Source organism: Scyliorhinus canicula, chromosome 18 (genome assembly GCF_902713615.1).
Source record: "Scyliorhinus canicula chromosome 18, sScyCan1.1, whole genome shotgun sequence".
NCBI classification, from domain to species: domain Eukaryota; kingdom Metazoa; phylum Chordata; class Chondrichthyes; order Carcharhiniformes; family Scyliorhinidae; genus Scyliorhinus; species Scyliorhinus canicula.
The window spans coordinates 8415600-8438171 of NC_052163.1; the positions used below are offsets into that span (position 1 = coordinate 8415600).

Here is a 22572-nt window from a genome sequence, read left to right on the forward strand (position 1 = left end):
TTCCTGAATATTTGGGTTCCCAGGACACAAGAAGCAACCTGGAGCTCTCACAAGGCACAGAATGTGCATTTGATAAGACTGAGGTGCCCTGGCATGCCTCTATTTATTAGACTTTAACAGGAATAAATTTAAGATTTGCAAAAGTCAGAAAATTTAAACCCTTCACTTTTTTACCTGTTTTTAAGTTTCTTATCTTAAATCTTACCTCAATACTTACCCTTTATCACAGTCTTAGTTTCCTTGGATTTGACACCTGCTCCTTGCTTGCAAAGTTACCTTGTGCACGTTTTCACTCTGGTTATTTGATGATGCTTTCTCCACAGGTGCACTGTATTTATGCTCCTTGATGATCTCAGGATGAAAAACATAGGAGAGGGTGGAGCCTTCCGTTGGTGGTGATCGTCGGGGTATCAGAACAGACGGAGCTCTTCATGGGGTGAGGGGCAGATGCCCTCTCCTTTGCCTCCCTGATCGCCCGCCAGAGACTCCTGTCCGGTTGGCGATCAGCGCCACCCGGGGTTGCAAACTGGCTGTCCGACCTGGCAGAACTTCTCAAACTGGAGTAAATAAACTATGCCAACAGAGAATTGAAGGAAGGCTTCCACAGCCCATGGAGGCTGTTCGCCAACGTGTTCCAAGACCTGTTCATAACCAGCAACCAATAGCCAAAACAGAAAATGAAACAAAGAGAGAAAGACATGCCCGGGGAGGGGGGGGGGGGGGGGGGGGGGGTGGAGGGGGGGGAGGGGGGAGAGAGAGAGAGAGAGAGAAGAAGGACAGGAAGATGGGGGGAACACACCAAGGGAAACAGAGGGCAAATAGAGGGAGAGAACCCAAAGGGCAATAAGAGAAAGCAACCACAGTGGTGAGCGCACCCAGCAGATCCCCCCCCCCCCCCCCCCCCAGCATGGCTCAGCATCAGGAGACAACCAAAGCTGAGGAGGGGGCAGGGCCACAGAGCGGTGACAGCCAACTTTTGGGGGCTCTAAGACAGCCCCCTCCCCCCCCCCATAACCATACAAAAAGCCCAGCTATCAGCCCCACACGATTTAGTGGGCTTACCTTGGGTCTCTGTCTGATCCAGCTGGTGCTCAGCTGTCTTTTTGTATTTTTTTTGGCTTTCTTTTGGTCTTAACAGAGGCACTTTGTGATATATGTTTACATGTCAAGACTGTATGTATACTCTGTATGATAATTGAAAGCACGGATGCGGTTGTAATATCTTGATACATGCATTAATTTTGTCTTTGACTTGCTCTGCAACTGTTGATATAAAATGCCAGAAGTCCAATAAAAGTACTTTTTAAAAATATATGTATATCTAATAGCAGTGTTGCGATACATTTGACAGCTCAGCTGATGTCTGAAAACAAAATCAGTGGTAGCCTAATGAAAAACGATAGCTGCTGCAAATCTAATGTTACTAGTATTCTGCACCTATAGTACTAATTGAGATTTGAAAGCATTTTATAAAGCTTTGATAATTTTTATTGTAAATGATATTTTGCTGATGAGAATCGTTCCATTGCTCCAGCTTTAACACTGTGTTATTTCCGATGGAAGTGATCGAAAGCGCACCTGGTAGGTAAAACGTGAAGGTTCTGAAAAAAATATATACACGGTTATTTCGTTTGTGTCAGTGAAATTTCATCTTTATTTCTCCAGCATCATCCCTCCAAGGCATCCTCCCATCTGTTACTGTCATCTCACCTGTCAACCATTCCTCCTGTCCATTGATAATGTAAATTCGAAGTCTGCATGCTTTCTTTTGCCCCTGTTTATAATAGTGACTTCCAATGTAACCTTGTTGCACTGGAACTACACCTTCCTGCCAATAACTTTAAAATAAGGGCTGACTTGGTTGGTTGATCTCCTGTGGGGTCTCATGCAACAGGGAGTCATGTTGAAGTGTTGCTTCAGGTGAAACAGTGCTTAAATGGCCCAAAGCATGCAAACTCTGAAGTGTGCTGTCTGTGTGTGCAGGGGCGGCCCTTAAATATGGCGCCCGGATCATTGAAGTGCTGATGTGGTAACCCCCACAAGCGCTACATGGAAATCATTGTCGATCTCCCTGTGGGACTCGTGGAGTACGAGCTTCCCAGGTAAGGGGCGGAGGCCAACCAGCTGGAGCTTGTTAGATCTAAACATAAAAGCCGGCCCAAGCAGGGCCCAGAGTTGTTGGTTGTCCCAACAGGGATTTTGATTGTGGAGAGTTACTGCAGTGGACAGAGGATTGTACATAGTCTAAAATAAATCCTGGCTTCCTCAGCCATTAAACTGGCGGCAAGGACAAAGGAGACTCTGGAAATGCCTAGCCACCCCAGAAGATTACTATCCTGGAACGTGTGGACATAAAGTTAAAGATACCGCTGTTCAGTAAGCTAGAAGCCTTTGATGCGGGCCTGGAAGATTGGAGTCAGTAATCCGAGCGTATGATGTACTTCTTCCAGACAAACAGTATTTTGAGGGAAGACCATCAGTAGTGATTCTCCTGGCCGTCTGAGGGCCCTGACCTTTGGAATTGTAAAGCGCCTCACTTTCCCTGTTGCACCAGACTTCAAATCGTTTGACGAGCTGGTTGCACCAGTGGCTGAACATTATGATGCTAAACCTTCTGTTATCATGCAGTGGTACAGGTTTAACATGGTGCTGTGGTCTCCAGGCTAATCGGTCACTGAGATTTTGACCTGTCTAGGGCGACTGGCAGAGCATTGCAAGTTCAGACCCTCTCTCTCCGAAATGTTGAGGGATAGGCTAGTTTGTGGGATAACAAAGCAGCCACCCAGAGGAAGCTGTGGGCTGGGCCCACCTTAGACTTAAAACAGACCACTGAGCTGTCACTGTCCCACCAGCACACAGAGAAAGGGGTGCAGGGGCTGCGGGTGTCCTTGGACTATGGCATCCATAAATTGGCCCGCTGTCTGTTTGAAACTCCCACTACATCACGGGGCAATTCCGGACAGGCCAAATCACCTGCCAAAGGGCAACCCCAGAGGCAATTCCGCAGCTGAGCTCTTGGGAGCCACCACTGATCTGAGAGATACCTCTCCCAAAGATGAATGGGAGAGCCGGCCACATTGCCAAATGTGTTGTTGGGGGACACATGATGGCCAGAGCTGCCACTTTCAGCGCAGAGAAAGCTGCCCGAGGTAGCCAGCGAGATCTGCGCGAGCCAGGACTTTGAACATGTGCCCCCCCCCACCCCCCAGAAAGGAGGATTGTCTGATGCAGATGAACTGCTTCATGGCCCCAAAGGTAGCATCGATCCGGGTCACGTTACAAGTAATCCTGTAGTGATGCAAATGGACACCGGAGCTGTTGTTTGCATTGTGGACCATCAGATGTTTCGACGGCCTCCTCGAGCCAATGTTTGCTTTCCACGATTGACACGGAACTACAGCACCTGAAGGATCTGGGGATTATACAATCTGTATAATTTGTGGAGTGGCCACACCTGTGGTGCCGGTAATGAAGCCAGACAAATCTTCCCTACTCTATAGGGATTACAAACTCACGGTAAACAGTGCTTCACGCTTAGACTGGTACCCAATGCCAAGAGGAAGATTTGGCAAAACTAGCTGGAGGGTGTTCCTTCATAAAACCCTTCATGAGCCATGCCTATTTACAGGTGGAAGTAGATCCAGCGTGCAGAAAATTTGCAACAATGAACATCCATTGGGCAACAAGGTGGCGCAGTGGTTAGCATTGCTGCCTCACGACGCCAAGGTCCCAGGTTCGATCCCAGTTCTGGATCACTGTCCATGTGGAGTTTGCACATTCTCCCCGTGTTTGCGTGGGCTTTTCCCCACAACCCAAAGATGTGCAGGGTAGGTGGATTGGCCAGCATTTAATTGTCCCTTAATTGGAAAAAAAGATTTGGGTACTCTAAATTTATTTCAAAAAATAATGTCAACTATGTTTAAAATTTAAAAAATGCGACTATGAACAACCATAGAGGGTTATTTCAATACACCCGCGTTTCGTTTGGTGTCTCATCTGCCTTGGTGATTTTCCAACAAGTGATGGAGAGTATCCTGCTTGGTCTGGAGAAGGTGGCCATCTAACTACATCCCTTGGCACTTCACAGGTGCAATTATCAAACAAAATCTGGCTTAGAGACACAAAAGGAAATATGAGGACAGGTAATCAAATGTTCGGTCAAAGAGGTATGTTCTAAAGAGCATTTTAAAGGGGATGAAGAGGCAGTGAGGTTTGGGGAAGACATTTCAGGGTTAAATGCATGGCCAATGTTGGGCTGAAGGAAATCTGTACTATACAAGTGGCTATAATTGGAACAATGCAGACCTCATGACAAGGTTTTGAGGGGAGGTTGCTGGAGGAGATTACAGAGACGAGGAGAGGCAGGACCTTGGATGGATTTGAGCACAAATATAAGAATTTTAAATTTGAGGTGTTACTGAACCAGGAGTTAATGTAGGTCCACCAGCACGGAAGTGGAGGATGAAAGGGACCTGGTGCAGATAGAGATATGGGCAGCAGAGAAGTGGATGAGCTGATGTCTATGGAGGCTCGAAGGTGGCTGGCCAGTTAGGGGAACATTGGAATAATTGAGCATTAAAGGTAAATCCGGTTATGACGTTTAATTCTATGGCGTTTAATTCTATGGCTAAGCTTAGAACAAAGAAAATATACGGAACGCCGGTGTGGGCTCCTAGAAAAACCAGTGAGAAATGGGATTTACTGATTTGTCTGAATTTCCACACTTAGACACAAACCACAAACATAGGCCAGGTATCTCTCCTCCACAAGGAGGAAGAGAAAATTTGGAGGGTGAGTCAGATTTCTGGCTTCTGCACACACCTCTTGCTGAACAGTCTGTCTCCTTTGGAGAAGGTATAATTTGCACATTTGCTGTGGAGAAACCAGTGAGGGAGATGGTTAATCATCAAAGTGGATTGCAGATTGTGGCTAATTGAAAATGAAATGAAAATCGCTTATTGTCACAAGTAGGCTTCAATGAAGTTACTGTGAAAAGCCCCTAGTCGCCACATTCCGGCGCCTGTCCGGGGAGGCTGGTACGGGAATCAAACCGTGCTGCTGGCCTGCTTTAAAAGCCAGCGATTTAGCCCAGTGAGCTAAACCAGCCCCTATAGAGAGAAGTACTGCATCTGTGACACTTCACAGAAATTGGCTGATACCAGCTGAGATTTCTTTCTCAACTTCTCCAACAATGAAAGATTATTAAACTCTAATAATTGGCAGACTTTCTGCTGCTGCCAGATGCAAGAATCATGGTGCGTGGGGGCTCTTAATTTGGCAGGAGGCAAAATATCTGTTCCTGACAGTGGAATAAATTGTGTGAAATTTGTTCTGACATCTAAGGCAGGTTGAAGATGGGTTGAGTTAAACAATGTTAGGAACCCTATTTGCATTCATAAGCATCTCATGCATGTTGATTAAAAGGTCACCTTTTTGGAATTAAGTTCATCCTCTACGTTAAGTTTCCCACTAGTGAGAATTTAGAACATTCATTTTCACTTTAATTACGGTGCTCTTTCCAAGGGCCAGGGCAGACTCGATGGGCCAAATGGCCTCCTTCTGCACTGTTGATTCTATGACTCTTGGGTCTCACAACACCAAGGACTCTGCAAGGTCTGGAGCTGCCATTCAATCTGTGCCATTTGCCATCGGCAGCAGTCTGAAGCAGAGACAAAGGGAATGAGGGAAGTGGAACAAAAACAGAAAATGCTGGACAACCTCAGCAGGTCTGACAGCATCTGTGGAGAGAGATGGGATTGAACGTTTCAAGGGAAGTGAATATCTCCAAGATGCAAACATGGGGGATGGCAGCCAATGCACAACTCAAACCGCCATTGTCCATGATGAATGGCCATGCCTGACAAGGGCTCAAGCAGTTAGTCTTTCCACGTTTCCAAGGCAATGGTCTCTCTGTAGTCTCAAGGATAATGGAGACAAGTGGAATAGTGTCAGAGGGAGTCTTCTTGCAGATGACTCGGAAGGGGTGGGGATGTTATGCCGATACAGGCCAGGCGGAGGTCTCGGTACTGGCCTGCTGGCTTTGAGATGCAGAGAAACCTGTAAAGGACATGCTCACTAAATGTGTCACTTCAACTCTGTCAAGCAGCGACTGAGGCATCAATGATGCAGGTGCAGGCAACCCTGCCTTGGCTCTCATCCAGATGTAGTGCTAGAAGACCCATTGAAGGTTGGCACAAGGCCAGAAGGAGAAATGGCTTAAGCAGCAAGAGTTGGGGGGACTCTAGAAGGTCAAGATGTTGGTGCACATGGACCCCTGCACCAGGGAACATTAGCCTGACCATGGGTGTATTGCAGGTGGTGATGTTTGAGCGAAAGACAGTGGCAGAGGCGCTCTTGTCTGTCCCGGGATGTGGTTGTTCACATCTGCCAGCTTCTCCAGTATGGGCTGCAGCCACGAGGATCTTTGGAAGAGTAATGCAAAGTAATGTAGAGTGAATATCTGTCCTGCTGCTCTTTAAATATAGCGTCAGCATCTTGAACCCAGGAAGTAGCTGTGAGGTGGGCAACGTCCTGCTCACCCCACCACTGGATTCTCCGAGCTCCTTGCAGATCCACAATTAGTGAGCTGAAAGGTGAAGGATTGCACATTTTCAGCTATCCTGACGCCCAGTGAAAATCTCACCAAGTTTTCTGCCTGCCCCCAGACTTCGCCTCCAAAATAGAAAATTCCGCCCAATATAACTCAAGACATCTTCACACACAGAACTGTTCTCACCTTCAAAGCACGAAGGAATTTCAATCTTGCTGTCTATGCACTGAGTCAGAACTGAGTATCCACAGTTGTGCTCTTTGTTAAGGCAGTAAAAAGCCACTCTTTCTTTATGTAACACTCTCTTCTTTGGGAGTTCATCTATCCAGAGCTTCTCCCCATTGTAAAATATACGAGCTCTCTTTACAGGTAGAATGCATGGAGCTGGAAAGTAAAAGCACACCTTCTGAATACATTTTGTTTAAGACCATAAGTCATAGGAGCAGAATTAGGCCATTCGGCCCACCGAGTCTGCTCCATTCAGTCATGGCTCATATTTTTCTCGTCTCCATTCTCCTGCCTCCTCCCCATAACCCCTGATCCACTTATTAATCACATTGCTCTTTTTAAAAATAAATTTAGAGTACCCAATTTTTTTGTTTTCCAATTTAGGGGCATATAGCATGGCCAATCCACCTACCCTACACATCTTTGGGTTGTGGGGATGAGACCCACACAGATATGGAGAATGTGCAAACTCCACATGTACAGTGACCCGGGGCCGGGATCGAACCCAGGTCCACGGTGCCATGAGGCAGCAGTGCTAACCATTACACCACCGTGCTGCCCCCAAACTCATTACTCTTAAAGTCACACCTCTTAACTATCCCATTAAAATCTAACAACACGATTCAGCACCACTGGGAAAATAAACTGGCAAATAAGATTCTCAAGTTAGGAAAATCTAATTTGAATATTCCTGCAGAAAAGCAGGCTCCTACCCCAAGCACCAATGTAAATCTCACCCTGTTATCACTTTGAAAGTTGAGATGGATGAGTCAGGCTATATTTATATTCAGGTTGCAATTTGGAATATACAATTACAATGACGACGTTTATTTAAACAGCACCTTTAACATGCTAACAAGTCCTAAGGTGCTTCACAGGAGCTTTATCAAACAAAATTGGACACAGCGCCACACAAGGTGAGGTAGGTTTTAAGGGCCATCTTAAAGGAATAGAGATAGGCAAAAAAGTCAGGGATTCCAGTATTTGGAGTTCAGGCAGCTGACTGAACAGCCGCTAATTGTGAGATTTTGAAATTAACAATTGCCAGAGCAGGATCCAATCAGCAAGTAGTAGAGGTGAATGGAGTAGAAACATATCATTTTGTATAAGCTCGTGTTTATGAAGGGTGGAAGATGGAAGGCTACTTTGGAGAGAGTTAGATAGTCAAATGTAAAGGTAGCAAAGGCACAGGCGGTGGTTTCTGCGACAGATAAACTGTGGCGGGCAAAATCAGGCGATTTTACAAGGTGGAAGTAGGCAGTCAGTAATAGCATGTATATGTGTTCAAAAATACATCTCTTAGTCAAGAATGGCATCCGGTTGCAAACAGTCTGGTTCACCCGTAGACAGTTGACAAGGCAAGTGTTAGAGTCAGCGTCGAAGGACTGGAGTTTACGGTAGGGACAATGTCTTTAGTCTTCCCAGTATTTAGTTGGAGGATATTTCTGTGCATCCAATGATTGATGCTGTGAAGCATATTATAAGGGCCAATATCACTTAAAGCCAAAGCTACAGGAACAGGACCCTGAAATTGTCTTTTGTGTTATAGACACGAGAGCAAAGTACTAGTGCTTAACAGTTAATCAGTCACACTATCAATATTGGAAGCAATTTTTGAAGTAATGAATTAAATGCATCACAAAGGAATCTATTAGCACCATATAAAATAAACTGGTTTAAATGCACTTTTAGATTTTGCCAACAATACTCCAGTTAAGCCCTTGAGGTACGGTGAACTTTGCTGTCCACAGATGGCTTCATCCTAGTTGTGCCCTTGTAATTCCAATTTAATTGGTCTCACCTCGGCACATGGGTTTATCAGTCCAGGTTCCTGTCTTCTCACAGGTGATTCCCCTTGAGCCATCCAAAATGTAATTTTCAATACAGCCATAGTCAATTAAATCCCCGTAGTTATAGATATGTTTGAGTGCAAATACCATAAATCCATTTACTATTTTTGGTGGCAATCCACATTTCACTTCTACAATACAAAAAAAAACAGCTGGTGAAATAGGCTTGAAATTCAATGTTCTTCATCACAGTTTGTCCCCAACAAAAGCAGTTGGTGCATTTTCTTTTCAGTAGCGATGCAGTGAACAAGAATATATCAGTTCGACGCATGTGTGCCTGTTCATGTGGCACCACCGAATTAAGTAGGCGAAGAGTCATGGAATCATAGAACCACTACAGTGCAGAAGGAGGCCATTGGGCCCATCAAGTCTGCACCGACCCTCTGAAAGAGCACCCTATTCAAGCCCATGCCCCCATCCAATAACCCCACGTAACATTTTGGACACTAAGGGGCAATTTCGCACGGCCAAACCACCAACCTACACATCTTTGGACTCTTTGGAGGAAACCGGAGCACCAGGAGGATACCCATGCAGGCACGGGGAAATAGTGCAAACTCCAAACAGACAATCACCCAAGGTCGGAATGGAACTTGGGTCCTTGGCGCTGTGAGGCAGCAGTGACATAAGAGATGGCAACTTCAAAATAATGTACTGATAGAGCAAGGTCATTATGCTTGTCCCACCCATATGGTAGTGCAACACCACTTCCTAATCTCTCCGAAATAAACTCTCCCCCCATGGAACAACCCTACATAATGGAAGACACACACCCCCTACAGAAACCCCCCCCCCCCCCCCCCCCCCCCAAGTGAATCATCATTTCAGGTGCCTGACCTACATACAATTAAACACAATTAGTATACAATTAATAGTCCTATCTACAATGAATTTCCCTTGGGTTGAGATATCAGCATTCCCCGATTTTGGAGAAAGTTTTCCACAACATATGTGCAGAATAGATATCGGACACCTGCCATTAAGAGTATGGTGATTGGATTCTTCGTATAACAAGGAAACTATTAATCAGTCTGGAGCTCCCCCTTAAACTCCTTTACAGAAGATCCTTACTCTCAGATCCTACACAATATCCATGTGGGGAAAGTGGTGGAGTGCTCGGTCCTCAACTGTACAGAAAAAGGCAACGCAGCTGAAAAATGACCTTACTGGAGCTGGGACTGTCTCTGTGTCTGTGTCTCACAATACTGCCTTGGATCTGAGGCATGTTTGATTACTGTACGACAATGCACAATGTCTTCCCAAAGCTGTGTTGCACCAGTACAAAATCTGTCATTGAAAAATACTGTTTCCACATTAATTGTTAAGTGTTACCGGTTATCTTGCTCCAAATTGTAATCGGTTTGCAATATTTAATTTCATGAAATAAAATGTTGAGGAGAAAACAATCGTTGTTGATGTGGCTTCAGAACACGAGGTCTGTAGCAATTCTACACAACATACTTCCAGGCATGTCACTTGAATAATACAGCAGTCACGCACTTTTAATCATATAAATTTTACAGTAAGAAGTCTGACAACACCAAGTTAAAGTCCAACACTTTTAGTTCAAATCACTAGCTTTCGGAAGCTAGTGATTTGAAACAAACCTGTTGGACTTTAACCTGGTGTTGTGACTTCTTACTGAGCTCATCCCAGTCCAACGCCAGCATCTCCACGTCATATAAATTTTAGAGCAACATATGCATGGCGGAGCCTCCTGTAATTTAATTTCACCATCATGATTACTTGCCTTTACATTGAGGCGCATTTGTCCATTTACTGTTGGCTTGGCAGAAGCCTGTTTCATTTCCAATCAAAGCCAAGCCTTTCCTGCACTCATAGGAAATCATGTCCCCAAAGACAGGAACAGTATTAGCCATGTCTGTGTTGCGATAAATGACTTTTCCATTTTCTGGTGGAATTGGGGGCGGACATTGCACAGCTGTAGAAAATACAGAACAAAGGGAAGCATCAACTGCATTGGTAATGCAAGTTACTGTACACTGTCTGCCGATACTAAGTCAAAGGTAACATAGATCGGGTTATAGAACATAGAACAGAACAGCACAGAACAGCCCCTTCGGTCCTCGATGTTGTGCCGAGCTTTGTCCGAAACGAAGATCAAGCTATCCCACTCCCTGTCATTCTGGTGTGCTCCATGTGCCTATCCAATAGCAGCTTGAAAGTTCCTAAAGAGTCAGACTCCACTATCACAGCAGGCAGTCCGTTCCACACTCTAACCACTCTCTGAGTAAAGAACCTACCTCGGACATCCCTCCTATATCTCCCACCCCGAACCTTATAGTTATGCCCCCTTGTAATAGCTACAGCCACCCGAGGAAATAGTCTCTGAACGTCCACTCTATCTATCCCCCTCATCATCTTATAAACTTCTATTAAGTCACCATGTTGTGAACAAAATGTTTATTTAATTTTGTTCATTGTCTTTGTAAGTTTTTTATTTTCTCTTGCCAAGTAGGCTAGAAAACATTTTCCAGTTGAGAGGACACCCACCATCCTTGCCACTGCTACTCTCCAACTAACCTCTGGTAAATATGCAAGAGTGGCCCAACAGGGCTTGCAGTTCAATTGTTCCCTAAATGGAAGCGTCTAGTCTTTTGGCTCCTCCTCTTGCTGGTACAGTTGAAATAAAGAACAACTATCAATGAGATAGAGGCAATCTAAATATTCTTCCCACAGGCAAGCAAAGAATAATTAAATTAAACAGTCGCTTCTGGTGACGGCCATGGAGTGAGTGGTCACATGTAAGATGGCCCCTGTATGAAAACTGCGAAAATAACCTTTTAGCCACATCAAATGGGAACCACAATTATCCATAACCCCCACCCCCTCCCACCACCAACCTAAACCTAGCACACCGTGTCGAAGAGGAACCTAAAAAGAGAAAAATGGGACAGAGGGAAGAGAAACAGGGAGGTTCAGGGAAAACAAAGGGCAAAAGAGGGGGGGGGGTGTCAGGTGTATGTAAAGGGGGTAGAGCCGAGGGGGTGGACTAAGAGGGGGAAACACAAAGGCAAGGGGGAGAGGGCAGATGGGTAGAGTGCCTGTTGCAACAGGCTGCACGTGGAGACAGCAAGAAAGGGGAACCAGTTGGTGGCCATCTTGAATGGCCTGGGAACAAGATCAGGCCCACAAGATAATATGGCTAACCCCGCAGGAGAGGATGGGCAGCTCCTCCCCCTCCCAATCCACATAGTTACATGGAATGTGAGGGGCCTCAAAGGGCCAGTGAAGAGATCCAGAGTCCTCGCACATAGAGTCTGTAGATGGTCATAGCCTTCCTACAGGAAACACACCTGAGGGAGATAGAGTGTAGGTAAGGAAGGTCTGGGTGGGACAAACATTTCACCCATATTTTGATACCAGGGCGATGAGGGTAGCCATATTAGTTAGCAAGACAGCCTCATTTATGCCACTGGGCGATTCTTTATGGTTAGCGGGACCAGGGAAGGGGCCCCGATAGTCCCCAAACTGGGATGACGCAGAGTTCATCAAGAAAAAGATGGCAAGGCTGCACGGTGGCTCAGTGGTTAGTACTGCTGTTTCATGGCGCCGAGAACCCGGGTTCGATCCCGGACCCGGGTCACTGTCCATGTGGAGTTTGCACGTTCTCCCCGTGTCTGCGTGGGTCTCACCCCCACAACCCAAATTTGTGCAGGGTAGTTGGATTGGCCACGCTAAATTACCTCTTAATTACTCTCCCCAAAATGGAGAGAAACAAGGGTAACAAGCAGACCCACTTCCTCTCAAAAGCCTAAAGACCAAGAGAGGGAGGAGGACTTCCCCCTCCCCTTCCCCCCATCACTGAAAGTGACAGACAAACGAGGGGGAAGACCCCAAACACATCAATATACAGAAGGGGGAAACGAGAAATAACTCCGACCGCGAAGCGACAGGGACCCTCGTGAAACCTGACAGACTGTTCTGAAAATCGAACTTTGTTGTACAAATGTAAATACTATCCAGCATTAGAGCATTAGAGCCCCAATCTATGGTGACAAGGAGGGGCACGAGACTGGTCATTCAAACCTATGTCATTGTACCATACTTTATGTGTGAAACGCAGTTTTTTTCATCTCTTCTTGTTCACTCTGTAACTGTTATTTAAAATACCAATAAAATATTTTCAAAAAAGAGCTTTGGCATTTTTAAAACAAAACTTTATTATGTATGCTGTGTTAACTTTTTCAATTCACACCCGAAAAGAACAGCTTACAATGTCCCATTAAACAATAAGAAACTAAACATACAGATCTTAATCTATCTTACTGTGGAAAAATTGTGGACTCAGCATCAGGCAGCTCAGAATTCAATTCCTCTCCAAAACGTTCTCCAAAAACTGCCTCTCTAAAGCTTTTCAAAATGTTTCTCTGCATTTCTTGGCTCCACCCAGCAATGACCTCATCTCCCCAAGCTAAAAAGTCTCTGCAGCCGCAAAGCACATTAATTCCCCAGGGACGGGCAGCACAGTGACGCAGTGGTTAGCACTGCTGCCTCACAGTGCCAAGGATCTGGGTTCGATCCTGGCCCTAGGTCACTATCATGTGGAATTTGCGCATTCTCCCCGTGACCGCATGAGTCTCACCCGTACAACCCAAAGGTGTGCAGGGTAGATGGATTGAAAGTGGCGGTCTTCGGGGTGCCAGATCTATTCCTGATGAGGAGGGCAGAAGCCCTTGCCTTTGCCTCCCTGATAGCCCGCTGTAGAATCCTGTTCGTCTGGCAGTCAGCAGCACCACCCAGAGCTGCAGACTGGCTGTCCGACCTCTCAGAATCTCTCCAAATAGAGAAAATCAAATTCGCCATCCGAGGGTCGGATGACGGTTTCCACAGAACATGAGAGCCATTCACCCAATTGTTCCGGGATTTGTTTGCGGCCAACAAACAAGCAGAAGAATCAGGGGAAAGCAGCCAAAGCATGAGAGGAAGAGATAGACTGGGAGAGGGGGGGGGGGGGAACAGCTCAATCTAAGAGGAAGGAAAGGCGAACCATGGGGGGGGGGGGGGGGGGGGGGGAGAGACAGGAAACAATAGAGGAGAGCCAAGAAGGTAGATGGGGGTGGGGGGGCAGGGTAACGTTAACTAACTTGACATCCAGAGGAACAGAGAAAAAGGAGAATACAGGCGGAAGACGGGAGGGCCGGCTGAAGCGGTAGTGAGCACGAGATGACAACGGCAGCGAAATCCGTCTGGGAGAAGCAAGGGGCAGCACTGGCACCAGACCCATTCGAGGATTGCCCCCCCAGAATTGTCTCCTCGGCACAAACAGATGCCTACTTATGTGTGTAAATAATATTGCCAAGTGTACAGAATTGCTGCGGCTGGGCAGGTGCATTATACCCTACCAGTTACATTGTTTGATTTTGTACTTCTCTCGTGTTGTTACTGCGTTTTTTTCTCTTTTCTCCTCTCCCTTTGTGAGTTGTGTGTGTGCCCTTCCCTTCTATATAGATATATATATCATATCCTGCGTACATAATGGCAAATATATTTTGTTCAAAAATCCAATTTAAAAATATTTATAAAAATAAGAAGGCCTCCCTGCCACATTTTAATACTTCTGTGGGGATCCATTTGTGCTTGTTGTTCTTCAGCTGTCGGATGGCCTTTTCCACCTCGTGGTGAGCTGGGCTTGAACTGAGACGATGGCGGGTAGCGCTTTGCGGGATGATGTCGAGGACGCTTGTGTCAAAGGCCGTGTCTTGGTTGAAGAGGTCCTCAAGGTTCTCTCTCCAATGGGCATTGACTGCCTCTGTCTTTGATTAGTGCCTCTCCGTTTTTGGCTCTGTGGGGTGAGCCCCTGGGTACTCGGACCGCTGATAGTTTTGGTTGTGCTGAAGGAGCCACACACATTGTGGTTGTCAGCAAGTTGCTGAGTCTCCTGTGATCTTTCCACCCACCATCTGTTCTTTAGGTTGTGGGTTCTTCGCTGCACCTCGGCCTTCAGTTGCATGTAAGCTTGTTTCCTCTCACTCGTGTTTTGGTGGAGTTGCCAGTTCAGGAACGCCTTGCGTTTGCAATCATTGTCGTCAAACCAGTTTTGGTGTTTTCTGGTCGAGAGCCAGAGAGTCTCCCCGCGGGTGCTGACTATGGTGGCTTTTAAGGTGGACCAGGCGCTTGGACGTTCTGCAACTCTGGCACGTTCTCGTCGCCAGGTTAGCTGTGAGGTGCTGACTGAGCAGTTCTTTCTTGTCAGGGTCTTTGAGTTCAGCGATATTGAATCTCCTGCAACAGTTTTTTTGGCCTCTGTCAGTTTGGGCAGAGATGGAGATGGCCAAGCGGATTAGTTGGTGGTCAGTCTAGCAGCTATCTGCTCCGGTCATGGCATGGTGATGCAGACACCTTTGCGGGCCCTTGCCCGGATGATGATATAGTCTATTAGGTGCCAGTGACTGGAGCGAGGATGTTGCCATGAGGTCCTCTGCTTGTCCCTCTGGAAGAACAGGGTGTTTGTGATGATCAGGTTATGTTCTAAACATTTTTTCAGGAAGAGGACTCTGTTGATGTGAGCTAACCCCAAGCTTTTAACCCTTAAATTGCCCAATACTTAGAATCCAAAATTCCGATAGTCTTCCAATCGTCACAAATGCCAAGGAAGTTGTGTTCATAACATGGTCAAACTAAGTATCAACTTCTAAATCCTTCCAACACATACCAAATACAGGCAGTAAGAGTGGGAGAGATTCCTGCTAAGTCATGTGATGGAAACAAATTGGAGCCTCAACCATCACTATCCCCAGCTCCAGATGAACATGGATGAAAAAGTTGATGTTTCCTTGCAAACTCAGACTCTTTGAGAGATTGCTTGGCTCAGTTCTCTAAACCGGCTGGTGTCGATCAGATTGGTGCCAACAGCATAGGGTTCGATTCCCATCCCAGCTGGGGTGGATTTGGGACCCGGCTTCTTGCCCTACCTGTACAATTGTTCCTGTAATTCATTCCTGTAATCCATTCCCCTTACAATATAGGCCATGATGTCATTCAGCTTCCCAACTGTATGCTAACTTTCTGTGTTTCTTGTACAAGTACATTCAAATCCCTCTGCAACAATAACATTTGTAAGTTTGATGCTTTTTAAAAACTATTCTGCTTTTCTATTCTTGTGACCAAAGTGAATAACTTCCCCCTCACACATTCTCCTCTAATTTTATATTGTCAGCCAACGTAAATACATTACTCTCTATCTCTGTCAAAGTCAGATTGGAGATGGCTGGGGCACTAGCACTGAACTTTGTGGCACTTAATCATAGCCTATCAACTTCAAAATGCCCAATTTATCCCCACCCTTTGCTTCCTGCCCATTAAGTAATAGAGTCATAGATAGGGTCATAGATGTTTACAGCATGGAAACAGGCCCTTCAGCCCAGCTTGTCCATTCTGCCCAGTTTCTATCACTAAGGTAGGCCCACTTGCCCGCATTTGGCCCATACCAAAAAGTCCCAGCCTATCCAGCCTCTCCTAATAATTCAGACCATCAAGTCCCGGTAGCATCCTCGTAAATCTCTTCTGCACCCTTTTTAGTTTAACAATATCCTTCCTATAATAGGGTGACCAGAACTGAACACAGTATTCCATGTGTGGTCTTACTAATGTCTTGTGCAACTTCAACAAGACGTCCCAATTCCTGTACTCTAACCCAGCAGTGTTGATGCCAATTGTTATACCCCAACTGGTTGACACCAACAAAACACCAGTGCAAAACCGGTCAGTCTACACGATGCACTGCATTTACCCATTAACCTCCAAGGAGATGCCGCACTTCTGTGAAAGTTAACTCAGCTCTCCCATTGTCTTGTTGATTCTTCCCAAACTGTTAAGCAGCTGCTATATCATCAGTAATATTTTTCTTACGAAATAACCAAAAACATGTTTATGGTACAACAGGCTCGAATAGTTGCTAGTTTGTGGGAAGCAGCAGCTTTGTGAAAAAATGTTTGTTGGGCGGCCCTACAGCCTCCCATCGCCAGGGGCCAGGATACGATTCCGGCCTTGGGTCACTGTCTGTGCAGATTCCATATACACAGTTTTAAAAAAAAATTTAGATTACCCAATAATTTTTTCCAATTAAGGGGCAATTTAGTGTTACCAATCCACCTACCCTGCACATCTTTGGGTTGTGGGGGTGAGACCCACACAGACACGGGGAGAATGTGCAAACTCCACACAGACAGTGACCCAGAGCCGGGATCGAACATGGGACCTCAGCGCCGTGAGGCAGCTGTGCTAACCACTAGGCCACCGTGCTGCCCTCTATATACACAGTTGAAAACAATTGCACAATATAATTTTAAAAGGCTCCTGATCACTAAATCAATAATGGTCCACTGCAGTTCATCCATTGAGAAAGATTCAACCCAGTGTTAAATTGCTCCCAGGCAATATGATGAAGAGTGAAACTACACACCAATCTTTTTCCTTTATAATTGATTTATTTACACAATGCAACATTCCATATGTCTGTCATCTACCTACTAACCCCAGTGTCCCAGCCATCTATCTCTATAAATCCTCCAGGGACTTAATGATCTTCATCTATGCATCTCAAAAATATATTAACATATCATGAGCACCGTGCATCCAAATGCTCTTTAAATTATTATCCATTATCCAACTGCAGTGTATGTAATATGATATCTTTAGATGCATCTAGGTGGATGATTAAACTTACTTTACGACATGTATACAAAATGCTTACGTTCACAGGATCGTTGCCGATCACTCCATGTTCCATCATGTAGGCAGGTGCTGTGGTTTAACCCCTTAAGAATGTATCTGAACAAATAAAGTTAGAGTTACCAACAGCGTTAAACAAAACAAGAGGGAACAATTAGCATTCTGAAATTCTTTGCAAAACTTAAGCCACTTATGTTTCAATTTTAACATACTTGCCAATAAAAAACTTCAGAAATACAGCTGTGGTGAAAGCTGGACTGAGGCCCGATTTTGCAACTCTCATTCCCTACCCTACTGATTTTCCAATCTCATGGCATTGTGCAGAAATTTGCAGTGGGGGTCAATCATTCCTCTCAAGTAAGGGGAGGTGGAAAATTGGGTCATCGCTGGACAGACCCCGCACACCTCCCAGGAAGAAGGGCAAGAGAAACCCCCGCCTCAATGACAGTTTGTACATGACATAGTGAGAAAGAAGTGTAGAAGATAATGGGCGGGATTCTCCATGAATCGGCGCGATGGCTCAAAACCGGTCCCCAAAAACGACGCAAATTACTCTGGCGTTGGGCCCCCCGAAAAGTCGCGAATTCTCCGGCCCCAAATGGGCTAGTAGACATGTGACGCCATTCGTGACGGCGTCACCCGCCACAGGCTCAGTGATGCCGCACGGACAAGTGAGACCCCTCACTGCGTGCCCCCATTTCCCCTTCCCCATCCCCCCTTCCCCCACACCCCACTTCCCCCATATCCCCCTTCTCCCATGTCCCCCTTCCCCCATATCCCCTTCCCCATATCCCCCTTCCCCCATATCCACTTCCCATATCCCCCTTCCCCATATCCCCCTTTCCCCATATCCCCTTCCCCATATCCCCTTCCCCATTTCCCCCATATCCCCACTTCCCCATATCCCCTTCCCCCATTACCCCTTCCCCCATATCCCCCTTCCCCCATATTCCCTTCCCCTATATTCCCACTTCCCCAAATCCCCACTTCCCCATATTCCCTATATGCCCCCTTCCCCATATCGCCCTTCCCCCATATCCCCTACCCCATATCCCCTTCCCCATATCCCCCTTCCCCCATATCCCCCTACCCCATATCCCCTTCCACATATCCCCCTTCCCCCATATCCCCTTCCCCCATATCCCCCTTCCCCATATCCCCACTTCCCCATATCCCCCCATATCCCCTTCCGCATATCCCCCTTCCCCATATCCCCTTCCCCATATCCCCTTCCCCATATCCCCACTTCCCCTATATCCCCCCATATCCCTTCCCCATATCCCCTTCCCCCACACCCCACTTCCCCCATATCCCCCTTCTCCCATGTCCCCCCTTCCCCCATATTACCCTTCCCCATATCCCTCCCTCATATCCCCTTCCCCATATCCCCCTTCCACCATATCCCCCCATATCCCCTCCCCATATCCCCTTCCCCATATCCCCCCTTCCACCATATCCCCCCATATCCCCTTCCCCCATATCCCCTACCCCATATCCATCTTCCCCATATCCCCTTCCCCCATATCCCCACTTCCCCATAGCCCCTTCCCCATATTCCCACTTCCCCATATCCCCACTTCCCCCATATTCCCCATATGCCCCCTTCCCCATATCACCCTTCCCCCATACCCCCTACCCCATATCCCCTTCCCCATATCCCCCTTCCCCCATATCCCCCTTCCCCCATATCCCCTTCCCCCATATCCCCCTTCCCCCATATCCCCCTTCCCCCATATCCCCCTTCCCCCATATCCCCTTCCCCATATCCACATATTACCCTTCCCCATATCCCCTTCCCCATATCCCCTTCCCCATATCCCCACTTCCCCCATATCCCCCCATATGGCCCGGAGAATTGGGGCGGCCCAGGGGCCCGTTGTGTCGCGCCGGTCGTCGATATTCTCCGAGGCGCGTGGCGTAATTTACGACAACGGCATTTTTGGGGGGCCGGAGAATATCGCCGGGCGTGATTGACGCCGCCCCCCTTCGCCAAATCTCCGACCCACCGGGGGGTCGGAGAATCCCGCCGAATATTAGAAAAGCAGGTATGGCTTCCTTAGGGCATAAAATAACTTTACAGCAGGGTCAATCGCTACCATTAATCCTGTGTGGGTGTATTTTCTTGTTGCTATTCACATTTACCAACCCATTCTTCTTCAGTTCCGAGTAAACATGACAGTAATGTGTGCTGGCACTGATTCACGAGAAACTATACCTCATTCATTCTGTTGACATTGTACTAAATTTTCCTTTCCAGGATAGAATTTTTAATAAATTCAGACTCGATAAAATTATTTTGCCAATAAATTACAGCACCTACGACAAATCTTTGATAGACTGGAATAAAAATAACCAGCTTCTACGTCTTTGGGGCAAAGCCATTTACTGAGTAATCGAATCTATCAAAAGTAATAGTAAACAATATTTCAATAAAATACAGACAGTGAGATTCCCTGTGCAATAAATCCCAATATTACTGCCACTTAGTCGGTAGTCGTGGCCGAGTGGTTAAGGCGATGGACTAGAAATCCATTGGGGTCTCCCCGCGCAGGTTCCAATCCTGCTGACTACGGGTCATTTTGTGGGCAGCACGGTAGCATTGTGGATAGCACAATCGCTTCACAGCTCCAGGGTCCCAGGTTCGATTCTGGCTTGGGTCACTATCTGTGCGGAGTCTGCACGTCCTCCCCGTGTGTGCGTGGGTTTCCTCCGGGTGCTCCGGTTTCCTCCCACAGTCCAAAGATGTGCAGGTTAGGTGGATTGGCCATGATAAATTGCCCTTAGTGTCCAAAATTGCCCTTAGTGTTGGGTGGGGTTACTGGGTTATGGGGTTAGGGTGGAGGTGTTAACCTTGGGTAGGGTGCTCTTTCCAGGAGCTGGTGCAGACTCGAATGGCCTCCTTCTGCGCTGTAAATTCTATGTAATCTAAATCAAAAGGTGCGACTGATGAATGTGACATGCCCAAAAAAAATTAAAATTGAATAAAATTAAGTGATGAAATAAAGCAGATTGGAATATGCTCTGTGATATATCTTCTTACCATTACGGACCTCTTCATAAGTTTTATTGCCTTGAAAGACATTTTTATGTTTTCTTCTGCATTTATAAGACAGAACTGATCTAAAGCGTGGGGGTTGTCGGAGATGGGAAATAGAAGCAAGATATATTTGCCAATTATGTTTCATTACGTAAGCTGTATATTGACAATAGATAATTGTGCAATATCTTCACTTATATATAAAAACAATTTTCCTGTCGGGAGCAGTCAGGATTGCAGATTCTCCAATGACAGGAAATGAGAAGAAGAAAGTTGATTCCAGCAGCCATGAGCTGAGCAATCACACAAAAGGTAGCTTTCGCTTGGGAACTCCTTCCCTGGCCCTTTTAACCTGTTAAACGGAGACAAGAACAAAAAACAAGCTCACGCCTAACCTCACCCCCAACTAACAACCAACTTACCAAAATGCCATTCAACCAGCCGCGGAGCCGGAAAAATGGTCAAAGCCGAGAAAGGAAGACCCCCTACCTCAGTACGAGGGGATATGCAGGGTGAAGCAGAGCACAGCATGGCGGACCCAGCAGGGTCGCCAACACACACGCCGCACAACCGTCGATGGAGCAATTGATCGAGCTTCTCTCGATAAGCGCTCTAGAAATACAGGGACTCAATAAAAGAGGACCTTATGTCAGCCGTAACGTCGGCTATAGAAAACCGCACTGGCCCCCATTCAGGACATGATAGAAAGAATGGAGCAGAGGCAGAAGGCCCATGAAGCGACAGTGCGGGACCTGTAGAAAGAGCCCACCGACCAGGGTGAGGGAATCATCCTGCTTGAAGCTGAGGTAGCAATGCTGGTAACAAGCCAGAAAGAACTAAAAGGGAAAGTAGGAGAACAGGTCCCATCGACGGAACCTGAGGCTACCAGAAGGTGCAGAGGGCAGGAACCCGACATAATTTGTTGCTAGGATTCTGGGGAAACTGGTTGGAGAGGAAGGCTTCGCCAAACCCCCAGAGGTGGGCCTGGCTTCAGCAAAAGCCCAAGTCAGGAGATCCACTATGGGCGATAACCGCAAAACTGCACAAGTTTCAAGATAAAGAGTGGGTGCTTAATTGGTCGAGGAGTACACAGTCATGTAGGTGGGAAGCACGCACAATCCACATCTACCAAGATATTGGAGCCAACCTGGCCAAGTGCCGGGTGGCGTTTAATGGAGCCAAAGCGGCTTTACTTAAAAGTAAGGTGCGGTTTGGTATTATGTACCCGGCGAGACTATGGTCACGTTCAACAGCAGAGAACATTACTTTAATAAGGCAGAGGAAGCAAACAAGTTCATCTGAAAGAATGGACTGAGAAGACAACAATAATAGACAATCAGGAACTTTAACCTTGACTTTCTTTTTGTTCCCTTAAAACCTACACAATCTGAGAGAGGGGAGAGCAAGGTAATCAGAAACGGGCCACATACAAAAAGAGCTGCGTGCCAGAGGTAGTCGGGGAAGATCAGATGGGCTTTGTCAAGGGCGGTCAACTAATGGCGAACATCAGACACCTGCTGAACGTGATTATGACACCCCTGGGGAGGAGACATCAGAAGTGATCATCTCCCTAGATGCAGAGAAGGCCTTTGGCAGAGTTGAATGGAAGTACCTCATGGAGGTGCTTGAACAGTTTGGTTTTGGGCCAGCATTAACCTCGTGGGTGAAACTACTGTTCAGCACACCCATGGTGAGTGTACGGATGAACACCACCAGTTCTGAATACTTCCAGCTACACAGAGGCATGAAGCAGAAATGCCCACTATCACTGCAATATTTGCCCTGGCAATTGAGCCATTGGCTATTGCCTTCAGGTTCTCTAAGGGGTGGAAGGGCAGCCAAAGCTAAAACAGAGAGTGCAGTTTCACTGTATGTAGATGACCTACTCCTCTATGTCTCAAACTCCTTAACCAGCATGGGAGGAATAACGGAACGCCTGAGGGAGTTTGGAGCCTTCTCGGGTCCCAACCTCAACCTGATAAAGAGAGAAGTCTTCCCCGTGAACTCCCGGGAGGAGGATTAAAGTTGGGTTGCTGCCATTCAGATTGGCCTGAACCAAATTCCGATACCTGAGGATCCAGACAGTCCACGACTGGACATGTATCCATCCATAAGTGGAACCTGCCAAGCTTAGTGGAACAAGTAAAGAGAGATCTGCAGAGGGAGGACTCGCTCCCGCCCTCCCTGCCAAAATTCCTCTTCCTTTCAGACCC

General features: G+C 46.7%; 1 protein-coding gene and 1 non-coding gene across 2 annotated transcripts in view; one reads left to right on the forward strand and one right to left on the reverse strand.

Annotated features, from left to right (window-relative positions):
* Positions 1-1465: 1465 nt before the first annotated feature.
* Positions 1466-22572, reverse strand: part of LOC119953070 (beta-2-glycoprotein 1-like) — a 42015-nt gene continuing 20908 nt past the window's right edge. Inside the window, exons 4-8 of the mRNA XM_038776889.1 lie at positions 17345-17421; positions 10379-10570; positions 8580-8759; positions 6737-6934; positions 1466-1601 (exon numbers count right to left, since the gene is read on the reverse strand). Coding sequence (XP_038632817.1) covers positions 1537-1601; positions 6737-6934; positions 8580-8759; positions 10379-10570; positions 17345-17421 — 712 coding nt within the window. The 3' untranslated portion in view covers positions 1466-1536. The remainder of the gene's footprint in view (positions 1602-6736; positions 6935-8579; positions 8760-10378; positions 10571-17344; positions 17422-22572) is intronic.
* On the forward strand, positions 19813-19894 carry trnas-aga. The gene has a single exon. It is a non-coding gene; the product is annotated as a tRNA-Ser (tRNA).